Raw genomic sequence first — 14,143 nt, forward strand, 5'->3', positions numbered from 1 at the left:
CTAGACAGCAGTTTACAATTATCTACACATCTAACAAACAATTTTCATATGTTTTTATTAATTGCTTGGAATGATATACAATACACCTATTATGACTAGAAATAAAAGTAAAGTTAAAACAAAGATATTGTGTCAGTATCCTTAACCAAGAGATTTGCTTTGGCTGATAAAATGTTTTACTTTTAACTTTAGTGAAGTGCTTTAGCTGGTCTTATCTAGATATGCTACTCATGTCAACGTGGCTATCAGCACTGACATACATACAACATGTGGTGTGTCAAATGTAATGTATGAATCACATTTCATGTAAAGTGATACATGTACTAGTATGCTGATAATTATCTTCAGCAAATGCACAAGTGTTTTTGCTGAGGCTTATTTTATATGAAGCATTAAAAGCAGAGCAATTCAGCAGATGTGTTCATAGAATGGTTCCCATTAAAGTATGAGAAAACTACTTTGTAACTACAGCTCCAGAATCTGCAAAAATTGTTGCCAATTTAAAAACAGTGGCTGGATTCCTGAGTTAGTTTCTTTAGACAATCTTCACCTATACAGAATACTCTGAAAGCTACAAATGTTGCTTTTTGTTTTTTTAATTCCAAAGTATAACTTATGGAAACTTTGTAAAAAGTAGCTAATCTTCACTCTGCTCTTATAGCTTTATAAATATTATGACAACAATTTAATGATTAATATCTCAAATGTAATTTTAATAAATGGGGGTTGAGAGATCCTCCATAGCAAAACATCATCTCTCACACAGTGTTTGGTGTAAGAACCACAAAGCTGAAGAGTCTGGCCATTTATGGGAAAAGAGTACAGTGACTGTCTATATTCATATGCAAAACTAACAGAAATAAGGTCTTACAAAACTACATGATGCTGTGTCTGTCAATGGAAAGCACACACTAAAAATATAACTCTGTTGAATTTATATTGTACTCTACTATAAAATGTAAGGTGGTCTGGCCACAAAGTTTAATGGCAGAGTTCAGCATGATTCTTCAACAGAAATGTTAACATAAAAATTCAGCTATCCTTTCAAATTTTGTTCTAATCCACACACGCTGCAAAATCCAAAAATATTCAAGGAATTATGCAGTTTATACATAGGAATATATCTCAACAAGCTTCTTCCAAAATGGCCCAAATCTCGGTTGTGCGTGGAAAAAAAATGCTATAAAACAACTCTCCCCAAATATTCAGTTCTAGAGTCTTGCAGAATACAAGCCATGGAGTTTATCATGTGTGGTTAGCTAATAAGCTGCAACAGTTCACAGCAAAACAGATTAACACAAATATCAACCCTCAAATGGTTAAAATAAAAAAATTTGATAAATTATCCCAATTGATAAATTATCTTTTGTCTAAGGAAACTACCCCATTTGCGTTTAAACCGAGCAAATACTACTCTGAAAATTAATTAAACTTGCTAAAGTAAGCGTCCATACACGGATCTACTAAAGTACGGTAGGAGGGAAAAACCAGGCATGACTTCAATGGAGTCTGACAAGTGGAAAAGTGAGGTGTTTAAGTGGTCAGTGAATGAAGCAGGTCGGGGGGGGGGGGGGCACATCTGTCAGTCTGCCACGTTTCTCTGGCATAAAGGATTTCCTATTCCTGAGCAAAGGATTTGGTCTTCACAATCAGAACAGAGCAAAAGAACTTCTGAAGTAGCAGTGTTTGTTTTATTTTAAGATAACCTCAACGCTTCAAATAAATGAGAAACTGCTAAGAAGGGGTGGTGGGGGGGAGAGCTACTCTAAACCCCGAGTCCAGGGACTGCCAGGAAAGGTATATTTAGTGAGGGCACGGGAGGTGGAGGAGAAGAGGAGAGGCAAATGGGCTAGAAAGCAGCTGGAACAGATACTCTCTCGGTCACACCAAAATGAATCCAATAGTAAAAAGAAATGTAACATTCAATAGGTGGAAAGCAAACAATAAACAAATACAGAAATGAAGTCGGCGAACCCCATCAAGCTGATAAAATAACTAGAAACAAATTGAGCGCGTGAGCAAGGAAAGGTGGCAGGCGGCTATTTCCTGAGCTTCAGCAAGTGTCAATTTGGACGGGTATTTTTTGTGTGTGTGTATTTTTGTTTTTTTTTTTACAGAACAAGCGTCAAACCTGAAAAATAAGCAACTCAGTTTACAAAATGCGCTCCAACTTATTTTAAACAAAGAGGGGAGGGGGGGGGGGAAGAGAGAGAGAGAGAGAGTTTCCTGTCACTTTGAAAGGCGAGCACAGGGAATAGTAATTTTTTTTTTCTTTCCCTGGGCTTTCCGAATATGACAAGGCGACGGTGGTTCTTGCCAGGCACTTACTTCTTTCTGGCTCTCTGGAAGGGGGATGCGCCATCTTTGCGAGGCCGGCCCCGAGGTCTTTTGTCTGTGGCCGCAGGGCTGCCGGCGGGGGCAGGTGGCGGGGACGCGGCTCCGTGCTGGCAGGGTTCCGGGCTCGGGGGCTCCTCTGAGGACATCCTAGGAGAGAAACCACCATTTATCCACCCGCTCCTCCTCCGGCTGCGCTCTGGTGTCTGTGCCCGGCCCCCCCGGAGTCAGTCCGAGGCATCCTCCCCCGCCGGCGACCGGAAAAACATTGGCGAGGCCGGGGCTGGTGGGGGCAGGGCGGCACCGCAACCGCCTCCGAGGAAAGGAAAAGCACAGGCCGGGCCGGAGCCGGCGGCGGCGGCAGCAGCAGCAGCAGCGAGGCCCTTCAGTTGCGGTCACGGGAGAGCGACGAGCCGCTAAAATCCACTTTTTGACCCCTTCCTCCTCTTGTTCCCGTCTCTGTTTATGTTTGGTTTCTCCGCGTAGAGAGAGGGTACAGTCACAGGCAAGTTTTGTTATTTTTGTTTTTTCAGGAAGGGGGAGGGGAGTTAGGTGGGGTTTGTGTTTTTTAACCCCTCGGGAGGGGGGGAAAGACAAAAAAAAACCCAAGACTGTCGCAACCGAGCCTGCCCGTATATATAATACTGTACGACACGCTCAGAGGGGGCGGGGGGAGAGAGAGAGAGGTTAGGGGCAGCTGTTCGCTGCGCAGGCGCCAACACTTCACCGCCTCTTCTCCTCCCCCCACCCCCACCCCCGAGCTCCACCTCCTTCCGTTCCTCAGTTGCCCGCGAGGAAGGCAACCGATTGACGTGCTGTCCTGTGACGTAACGGCCCTGCCTCGGGTCGTTCAGGGTTGCAGTGAAAAAGTGGAACGGTGTGTCGATGGAGAGGGCGGCCCCGGGTGTGCGAGGAGATAAGTGGGTGGTCTTGCTGAGCAAACCCGAGGCGGCGGGTGGCCTGTCAGAGCTGGGTCGCCTTCCATGCTGACAGGTGTACCATAATCTTTGGCAGGTTGGGCGCTGTGGCTTTAAAGCGTTTGGAGAGGGATTGGGCGGGGGGGGGCTCTGCGTTCCGCCGGGGTTTTCCGCTGCCAGATTACGACTCCAGTGTACACGCAAGCCCTGCGGGAGGTGGTGGGGGGGGATGGGGAGCGGAGGCAGGCTCCTTTTGGGTTCGGTGCGGGGCAGGGCGTGTGTTTGCTGGAAATCCCATGACATGACGTGACGCTGGCAGTGAGGGTGGAGCCTGTATAGGGGGACGCCGTGGTAATCACCCGCCACCGAAAAAGCGTTTCCCCCCGTCCAGCAGACAGAAGCAGCGGTGGGGAAAACAGAGGGCTAGAATGAAGGAGCAGATGAAGTAGCGGAAAGAATGGGGCTAAGAGTTCGTCACACGGTCCCGGCGGCGAGTGGAAGGCTGTGTTCCTACGGTTACATAACCCGGAGCTGCTGCTGCTGAGCTCCTCCCTCAATGCCTGGAGCTCCAGCCTCGCCGCTGCTCCTGCCGCCTCCCCCACCAGCTGTAGGGGAGGAAGAGAGAGCGAGGAGCAATCTGCCTACTCCCACGCCGCCTTCTCTTAAAGAAACAAACTCAGTGAATTTCCAATAACAAGTTCTACAAACATATTAACACGTAGAGATCTGAAAGGCGCAATCCATGTGATTTGTATTATTGCAGCCCTTTGGCCGTGTCTTGCGATGGCCTGCGATCGTTGGGGATGCTGATGCACTCTCTTATTTTGAACTACTTTTTCTGTGTTGTCATTGAGCCGCATCCCTCCACCCAGCCAGAACCGTGTGCTACGTTATGAGATGATAGGCAATAGAGCGTACTTTATTTCTTCCTTTTAACACCCTTTCTCTTTTCCTGGATTGCTCCTTTGCTCTCACACCTGCTGGAAAAACTCTTTAGTTTAGCCCTGATGCGAGGAACTTCCGTGTGGCAAGCGCCTTTTCCGGCTCCTGCATCCGTGAGCCCGAAAAGCTCGAACTGTCGAACGCTGTCAAACGTGCTCAGTGGGGTAACTTTTGTAACGGGGCCGTCGCTTTGGCTATGGAAGTGCACGGTGGTAGCTGAGCAAAGAGAATGCTTCCTTTTCTAGGCTTTGACACAATTTCTATATTGTTCGCTGATGTTTTCCCATCTCCCTTAAGCGGTACTTTGTCGTTTTGCATAAAATGTAGAATTGGGAAGGTACTTTTTTTGTGCGGAAGGATCGGCAGTCGAGAACGGTGGCTACATTGTTACTTCCTGCAGCCAGTGATTGGTCTGCTGGCGCAGGACTACCCCTCATTATCCTCAGCCTCCTGGTTCGTGGGGTCCTGTGAGTTTTAAGGTGGTACCGCTGCGCTACTCTTGCCTGCATTCACCAATTACCCAGTCAGATTTATTGAACTAGAATAAAATAAGACTTAGAGTCCGAAAGTACTGCGTTCGCACTGGTGCGGAAACAAACCATATACTCATAGGGATGATGTAATAAGGTATACTAACATTAGCACAGGTTTTCACTCGTTTTAGCGTGTTTTATCTGCAGCAAGTTAACCATATTTAATGGGTTTTAACTGCTAAAAAATGTATGCTACATACAACAGGAATAAAAACTAGTGCTAGTACATACAAATCCCATGTAAAAGCAGACAACTCTTTCCCAGCAATGCATGGAGATGCCTTAAAGGGTAGACAACTTGAAGCATATTTTCTTAATTCTGGAAATGTAACTCCTGGGTCAGAGCAGGAATAAAACTTAACTCACATTTCTGGTGGCCATGATATACTATTGCTATGTCACTATGATAGTGTCTAGCTACTTTTGCCACACTGGGCACAGCAATAGAATAACTTTGGCTATCAGAAATATGTTTACTCCTCCTCGGATCTGGGAGTTTAATCTCCAGTGTAAGCTTTCAGGGCAGGCATTTACAGCTGAACAGTACACTGGTGCTATGCATGGCGACTTTGGCCTATTGCTTATCTGTAGATGCCTGCTCTAGGGCGAATACACTGTTCAGCTAGCTGTAGGTGCCAACCCCTGAGAGCTTATGCCAAGGGTGGCCCCCCTCTGGTCCTCGAGAACCGCAAACAGGCCAGATTTTCAGGATATCCACAATGAAAATGCATATTCATAGATTCATAGATTTGAATATGCATTTTCATTGTGGATATCCTGAAAATCTGGCCTGTTTGAGGCTCTTGAGGATCAGAATTGGCCACTCCTGGTTATGTTTTGATTTTACTTGCCATGACTTGCCAAAATGGTATTGCATGTAAGGTTTGTGCTATGCATACCATCTTTTGGACACATTCTTGTATGCAAGAACATTATGGCAAGGCAAATAAAATAGGGTCAAGCACCTTCGATTAGATGAACAAAGCATAAGCTCTCTGGGATGGCCACCAATGTCCAAACAGTATGCATTTTGGTGCTGTGCACATACTGTTCAGGGGAAAGTGGGAAAACCCGTGACTGATGCCTTCCCCAGAGAGCTTATACTGGATATTGAACTTCTGGGTCTGAGATGGAGTAAAATCACATTTCCAGTGGACAGCTTGAACTATTGTTGTTGTGTCCAGTATGGTTCTCCACCTCAAACCCAGGAAGAAGTTAAAAGTTCAGCATAACCTGTTTGGGGTGGGTACCTACAGCAGAACAGTGTGCAAAAGTGCATGCTGTTCAGCTGAAAGAGCCTGCCTCAAAGCCCTTACTCAGCAGTAGGTGCCTGCCCCAGAGAGTTTATGCTGGAAACATGTCTTTTCTTGAACTGAAGTGGAGTAAAACTCACATTTCTTGTGGCCAGTAGTTTTCGATTGCTGCGTCCTTTGTGGTAGAAGCAGCTAGACCAGGCTTCCCAAATCTCTCCTGGGGACCTCTCAGCCAGTTGGGTTTGCAGGATATCCACAGTAAATATGCATGAGATAAATTTGCATATCATAGAGATTCAGTATATGCAAATGTATCTCATATATATTCATTGTGGAACTCCTGAAAACCCAACTGACTGTGGGATCCTCAAGACAGGTTTGGAAAGCCCTGAACTGGACACTACTACATGGGCACTGCAATAGAATAACAATAGCTAACAGAAATGTGAAATAACTTTTACTCCCCCCTCACACCCAGAAGTTAAATTTGCAATATTTTGCCAGGTGAAACAATTACAATTGCCCTCCCCCCACCACCACTCATATCATCCCTTATGCAGTCTTGCTCCCTCTATTTTTCCCTTCCTTTCCCCTACCCATCCTTTTTTCCCCTTTCCCTAAGAACATAAGAAATTGCCATGCTGGGTCAGACCAAGGGTCCATCAAGCCCAGCATCCTGTTTCCAACAGAGGCCAAACCAGGCCACAAGAACCTGGCAATTACCCAAACACTAAGACGATCCCATGCTACTGATGCAATTAATAGCAGTGGCTATTCCCTAAGTAAACTTGATTAATAGCCATTAATGGACTTCTCCTGCAAGAACTTACCCAAACCTTTTTTGAACCCAGCTACACTAACTGCACTAACCACATCCTCTGGCAACAAATTCCAGAGCTTTATGGTGCGTTGAGTGAAAAATAATTTTCTCCAATTAGTCTTAAATGTGCTACTTGCTAACTTCATGGAATGCCCCCTAGTCCTATTATTCGAAAGTGTAAATAACAAAGTCACATCTACTCGTTCAAGACCTCTCATGATCTTAAAGACCTCTATCGTACCTCTATCGTATCCCCCCTCAGCCGTCTCTTCTCCAAGCTGAACAGCCCTAACCTCTTCAGCCTTTCCTCATAGGGGAGCTGTTCCATCCCTTTTATCATTTTGGTTGCCCTTCTCTGTACCTTCTCCATCGCAACTATATCTTTTTTGAGATGCGGCAACCAGAATTGTACACAGTATTCAAGGTGCGGTCTCACCATGGAGCGATATAGAGGCATTATGACATTTTCCGTTTTATTAACCATTCCCTTCCTAATAATTCCTAACATTCTATTTGCTTTTTTGACTGCTGCAGCACACTGAGCCGACGATTTTAAAGTATTATCCACTATGATGCCTAGATCTTTTTCCTGGGTGGTAGCTCCTAATATGGAACCTAACATCGTGTAACTACAGCAAGGATTATTTTTTCCCTATATGCAACACCTTGCACTTGTCCACATTAAATTTCATCTGCCATTTGGATGCCCAATCTTCTAGTCTTGCAAGGTCCTCCTGTAATGTATCACAGTCTGCTTGTGATTTAACTACTCTGAATAATTTTGTATCATCCGCAAATTTGATAACCTCACTCGTCGTATTCCTTTCCAGATCATTTATATATATATTGAAAAGCACCGGTCCAAGTACAAATCCCTGAGGCACTCCACTGTTTACCCTTGTCCACTGAGAAAATTGACCATTTAATCCTACTCTCTGTTTCCTGTCTTTTAACCAGTTTGTAATCCACGAAAGGACATCGCCTCCTATCCCATGACTTTTTAGTTTTCGTAGAAGCCTATCATGAGGGACTTTGTCAAATGCCTTCTGAAAATCAAAATACACTACATCTACCAGTTCACCTTTATCCACATGTTTATTAACCCCTTCAAAAAAAATGAAGCAGATTTGTAAGGCAAGATTTCCCTTGGGTGAATCCATAAGAACATAAGAAAATGCCATACTGGGTCAGACCAAGGGTCCATCAAGCCCAGCATCCTGTTTCCAACAGTGGCCAATCCAGGCCATAAGAACCTGGCAAGGTTCTCTAAGGGGCGGATTTTAAAAGGCCCCCGTGCGCCGGCGTGCCTATTTTGCATAGGCCGCCGGCGCACGTAAAGCCCCGGGACGCGCGTAAGTCCCGGGGCTTTCGAAAAGGGGAGAGAGGGGGGCATGCCGGGGGCGTTCCCGAAACGACGCAGCATTTCGGGGGCGTTCCGCAGCGTTTCGGGGGTGGACCCGGGGGCTTGGCGCCGGCCCGGGGGCGTGGTCGAGGCCTCTGGACCAGCCCCTGGGACCGGAGGACGGAGCGGGGCTGCCAGCAACGCGCGCAAAGTTACAAAGGTAAGGGGGGGGTTTAGATAGGGCCGGGGGGGGGGGGGGTTAGGTAGGGGAAGGTGGGGGGAGGGCAAAGGAAAGGGAGGGAACAGGCAGCGCGCGCTGGGCTCGGCGCGCGCAGGTTGCACAAATGTGCACCCCCTTGCGCGCGCCGACCCCGGATTTTATAAGATACGCGCGGCTACGCGCGTATCTTATAAAATCCAGCGTACTTTTGTTCGCGCTTGCGCAAGTATTTAAAATCTGCCCCTAAGTGAACTTAATAGCAGGCAATGGACTTCTCCTCCAAGAACTTATCCAATCCTTTTTAAACACAGCTATACTAACTGCACTAACCACATCCTCCGGCAACAAATTCCAGAGTTTAATTGTGCGTTGAGTAAAAAAGAACTTTCTCCGATTAGTTTTAAATGTGCCCCATGCTAACTTCATGGAGTGCCCCCTAGTCTCTCTACTATCCGAAAGAGTAAATAACCGATTCACATCTACCCATTCTAGACCTCTCATGATTTTAAACACCTCTATCATATCCCCCCTCAGCTGTCTCTTCTCCAAGCTGAAAAGTCCTAACCTCTTTAGTCTTTCCTCGTTGACTGTGTCCCATTAAATCATGTCTTTCTATATGCTCTACCAGTGGCTTGGGCCTAATCTTACATGAAAGACCATTTTGGAAAGGCATGCCAATGAAAAAGTATGGGAGGGCATTTATAGCCAAACAGTTCACCCTTGTTTGTACCCAAGTCAGGATGCAAAGCTCCAAAGGGTATACTGCCCCAGAGAGCCTGCTCCTTGATTTAACTAAGCATGCTTTGCCCAAATGGCCATGCATGTAAGTTTGTGCTCAAGCTGGGACGCACAGCTTCAATCTTCCATGCAAGGCCATATTGATCACACTCCTCATTACTCCTGTTTTAAAGCATGTTGCTGCATTAAGTGCAGATTTTCAGGATAGCTCACATTTTAGCATGTTGTTTTCATTTAGTATGCTTTCTTTTTTTCACTCCTTGATTTGCATCCCCTTGATTTACTGCATCCCATGGGTCTGTATGTTCTTTACTGTTCACTTTAAAAACCCGTACTAAAATTTAACTCCTGTTTTAGCATGGGTTTTATTACATCACTTCTAAGTACCAAGAATGACAAGCTAGCCCTGGAGCTTAAATTCCGAAGTTTTCCTTCTTCGAAGTCATGCCAGCTTTTCTCTCTCTGTCACAAGGTCTTTCAGTGATACTCTATATCACTTTATTGAATGATTGCTTGAAAACTGAGAGGTAATTTAGCCTTCTGTGAACTTCATAGCTTTGCACCTTTCATGTACTGTAGCCTAATAATACCTTTTCATATAGGCAAATATGTAATTTGGTTAGAAGGGTTTTTAAAAGCCTGGAAAATACTACAGTTTACCCAGCTGTAATTGTCTAGTAATATATCATTTCATATGAAAAATGCATATTATATAGCATACTTTTCTGGTTATAAAAAAGTACCCATGAGACTATTTATCTCTAATATCCTTTATTTAACAAAAAGTTATCTCAATTTCCGTAGCCATTAAATGCAAGTAAATTCAAATTCTAATAATAAGCATATAAAATTCACAGCCACAGCAGCTTAATATAAAAAAATACAAGTTTAAAAAAAAATACCAATCAGCTAGTTATAGTGGCCTATAATTAAAGCATCAGTTATCAATTATAAATATTGAAATTAGACCCTTTAGATTGCATTTGTGTGTGTGAGCTAAATTTCACATATTAGATGTAAAAATAGCTGTTGAAGCTATGTTCTTCCATCTAAAGATTATTATATGACAAATGGTTCATGGGGATGGTAATTGTGAAAACCCTCTCCATGGGCAAAATGCTGCCTTAGATAAATGGGCTTTTTTTTAATGCCCACCGTATATGAGGGTAAAAGTACCCATGTATGCCAACAATGCCAGAACTTTCACCTGTTCATTTTTGCAATCCTTCCTGGTCACAGGAGAGACATGGGTAAATTTGTCTTAAAAAAGTATTTTCACAGAAAGCAGGCAAAAGTTTGTGTGGATACTTTTTATGGGGAAATAAAACAATACTATCCATGTAGTTTTCCTTTGATTATTTTGGCAAACTCTATGACATGCCGAAATGATTGTCTTTTTCATTGTCTAGATATTGGGGCAGGATAGAATTGTTTTTCTTAACAGAAATGCATTTGTAACCTCTACATTCCCTCTCCCCAAACTCTTCTGTCACATACATCCTCTCCTGCATCTAATGAAGTGGACTCTGTCCACAAAAGCTCATGCCTCAATAAATTGGTTAGTCTATAAGGTGCCACCCAGCTCTTGTGATTTTTGATTAACATGGCTATCCTCTGAAGATCTCCCCTGCCTTTTTTCATCCTTCTTGCCAGTCTATCTTTCTTCCATCACTTATTGTCTCTTGCCATCAGTGCTGTCTCTCCCACACTTGCAGCTGTCCCTCAGTCTCTCTCCCTCTTTTTGCTTCTCACCCTATAGGACAATACAAGAATATTGGATGCCCTACATAAACCTTCAGTCTAATGCCCTCTTTCTCAGCATTCAGACAGATTAATCCATGACCAGTGGGTTATGCACCTCTACCAGCAGATGGAGATGGAGCAAAGCTGACATCATGGTGTATATACCCCTGCTCGGACATCAGCCCACCAGTATTCTCCGTCTCCAGCAGATAGTGAACGTGCATCTTCCTACTGGGGATTGCTTGTGTTTAAAAAAAAAAAAAAGCGAGAGAGAGAAGGATTAATCATGCACCACTTCTCCTGAGGTGATATTTGGTGATCCCTCCCTCAGTCGAGTGCCTCAGTCTGATAGCCAGTTTCCAGCGTGGGCTTAGCTGCCAGGAGAGAATCAGCTGAGAGGCTAGTGGGTGCAGGAAGCTGAGCGCAGTTGTGAAGGCATTTGTCCTCTCCCCCTGCTGCAAGAGATTGACTCTGTACTCAGCCAGAATGGAATGAGCTCAAGTAAAGTGTAAAAAAAAAAAAAGAGTGAGATTTAGGGATTTCTCTACCCTCTTCTATTCTGGTCTCCGAGCTTCGGCACGCTGATCTGATGTGTGTTCCCATCTCCATGGGGGACTTGGGGAGTCTTGGCAGTTTTGGTGGGTTGTGCATCCCTTTGGTCTAGGCTCTGCTCTCAGGCTTCTCTGGGACACCACATGGTTGAATGTCCAAGTTCTAGGCAACCTAATTTTTGGGCATCCTGCTCAGGCTTGCTGGGGACTGATGTACTGTTGAACGCGTATTTGTTCATAAGAACAAGCCATACTGGGTCAGACCAAAGGTCCATCAAGCCCAGCCTCCGATTTCCAACAGTGGCCAATCCAGGCCATAAGAACCTGGCAAGTAACCAAAAACTAAGTCCATTCCATGTTACTGTTGCTAGTAATAGCAGTGGCTATTTTCTAAGTCAACTTAATTAATAGCAGGTAATGGACTTCTCCAAGAATTTATCCAATCCCTTTTTAAACACAGCTATACTAACTGCACTAACCACATCCTCTGGCAACAAATTCCAGAGTTTAAATGTGCACTGAGTGAAAAAGAACTTTCTCAGATTAGTTTTAAATGTGCCATATGCTAACTTCATGGAGTGCCCCCTAGTCTTTCTATTATCTGAAAGAGTAAATAACTGATTCCCATCTACCCATTCTAGATCTCTCATGATTTTAAAGACCTCTATCATATCCCCACTCAGCCATCTCTTCTCCAAGCTGAAAAGTCCTAACCTTTTTAGTCTTTCCTCATAGGGGAGCTGTTCCATTCCCGTTATTATTTTGGTCGCCCTTCTCTGTATCTTCTCTATCGCCATTATATCTTTTTTGAGATTCGGCGACCAGAATTGTACACAGTATTCAAGGTGTGGTCTCACCATGGCGCGATACAGAGGCATTATGACATTTTCCATCTTATTCACCATTCCCTTTCTAATAATTCCTAACATTCTATTTGCTTTTTTGACTGCTGCAGCACACTGAACAGACGATTTCAATGTGTTCTCCACTGTGATGCCTAGATCTCTTTCTTGGGTGGTAGCACCTAATATGGAACCTAACATTGTATAACTATAGCATGGGCATATTTTTCCCTATATGCATCACTTTGCACTTATCCACAATACATTTCATCTGCTATTTCGATGCCCAATTTTCCAGTCTCACTGCAATTTATCAGAATCTGCTTGTGATTTAACTACTCTGAACAATTTTGTATCATCTGCAAATTTGATTACCTCACTCGTCATATTTCTTTCCAGATCATTTATAAATATATATTTAAAAAAAAAGCATCTTTAGGGGCAATCGCTGAGAGAAAAAGAGACCAAAAAGACCAAAAAAATAGAAAAAACACTTCGCGCTGAAACTGAGAATGCTATGAACTCAGGGATGAAGAGACCCGCCCCCCCTGACGTCATCACGCTCAGCGGCGAGCCGGTAAAAGGCCACATTCCACCAGGCGTCGCGCGCCGAAGGGGGTGCGCCAAAGGGGCACTCCCCTTTGTGCACCCCTTCGTGCAATCCTTTGTGCTACGCTTATTTTAATTCCCTTAAGTTTTCCTTTGTTAATTAACCTTTTTCATAGTGTTTAGTAATCCTTTGTTTATTAAATATGTTCAATGTATTTGACTTAGGAAACCTATTTTCCTGCATACTCTATTTTTAATGTAAACCGGTATGATTTGTATCTGATACAAGAATGTCGGTATATAAAAATGCAAAATAAATAAATAAAGTAAGGGTCCCAATACAGCACTCCACTTCCCACTCCACTTCCCACTCCCTGCCACTGAGAAAATTGTATTGTTGAGCATGCGGCGGTTACTACCCCAAACCAAATAAGCCTAATACTTCACTTTCAATGCATATCCAGAGTAGCTGTCTGCTTCAATGACAGGGGCGATTGAACATAAGAGGATTTACATTAAGACAACCAACAAGGACTGAATTGCATAGTCTGGGTAAACAAATAAGTATGGGTGTAACTTGCTTATTGCTGCGGTTACTACCCCTAACAAATTAAGCTTGATACTTCACTTTGATGCTGCTCCAGCACTGCTCTCAACATCAGTGGCGGAGGAGGAAGAAAATTAGAACCAAAAAGTTACTAATAAGGGCCAAGAATAACAGATAAGTATGAGAAAAAATAAGTGTGAAAGCTTGCTGGGCAGACTGGATGGGCCGTTTTGTCTTCTGCTGTCATTTATTTATTTAAAATGTATTTAAAATCCTTTCTATACCGTTGCTAAGTTATATACCATCGCAACGGTTTACATGTAGGCACATATTTAATGTAGGTAAAAGTGTACTATAGTACATTCTAATCAGGTGCCGTCAAAGGTTCGGTTACAAAGTATTATTAGACACAATCATTTTAGAGTAGTAGGTCATGACCGAGTGTACCAAGGTACTTTCACGGGTAAATTTATAATATATAGTGTTATAATTATGCTTATTGTGGAGTTCATAGATTACTGTACTGTACAGTCTTAAGGACTGTGTGTTGGTGCTCTTCTGCCTATTTCAATGTTTCTATGTTGGACATGCTCTGTACATCATTTTTCCATGGCACCAGTAGCAAAGAACCCTAAGCGCCTTGTGATTTGTATGACTTGAAATATTCATGCATTACATCCGGGGGTCCCCTCTAATCTTTGGCAGTGCTGCTCGGAGACTCAGGGCGAGTTGTCTCCAACTGATTTTGCTAAACCCGGCCCTTCCCAGCAAGTTGCAGAAAGGGAACCAGAGGGGGACTTGTCAGAAGTTTT

At 43.9% G+C, this 14,143-nt stretch overlaps 1 protein-coding gene across 7 annotated transcripts in view; it reads right to left on the reverse strand.

Annotated features, from left to right (window-relative positions):
• The window catches only part of KMT2C (lysine methyltransferase 2C), a 979,844-nt gene extending 976,854 nt beyond the window's left edge, over positions 1-2,990 (reverse strand). For 4 of the 7 annotated variants that reach the window (XM_029588442.1, XM_029588446.1, XM_029588445.1 and 1 more), the window contains exon 1: positions 2,329-2,987. In XM_029588442.1, coding sequence (XP_029444302.1) covers positions 2,329-2,483 — 155 coding nt within the window. In that variant the 5' untranslated portion in view covers positions 2,484-2,987. Of the gene's footprint in view, positions 1-2,328 lie in introns of all 7 variants that reach the window. The other 3 variants (XM_029588444.1, XM_029588443.1, XM_029588447.1) reach the window with 3 other exon arrangements.
• Between the last annotated feature and the right edge of the window lie 11,153 nt (positions 2,991-14,143).

Source organism: Rhinatrema bivittatum, chromosome 2 (genome assembly GCF_901001135.1).
Source record: "Rhinatrema bivittatum chromosome 2, aRhiBiv1.1, whole genome shotgun sequence".
Taxonomy (NCBI): Eukaryota; Metazoa; Chordata; class Amphibia; order Gymnophiona; family Rhinatrematidae; genus Rhinatrema; species Rhinatrema bivittatum.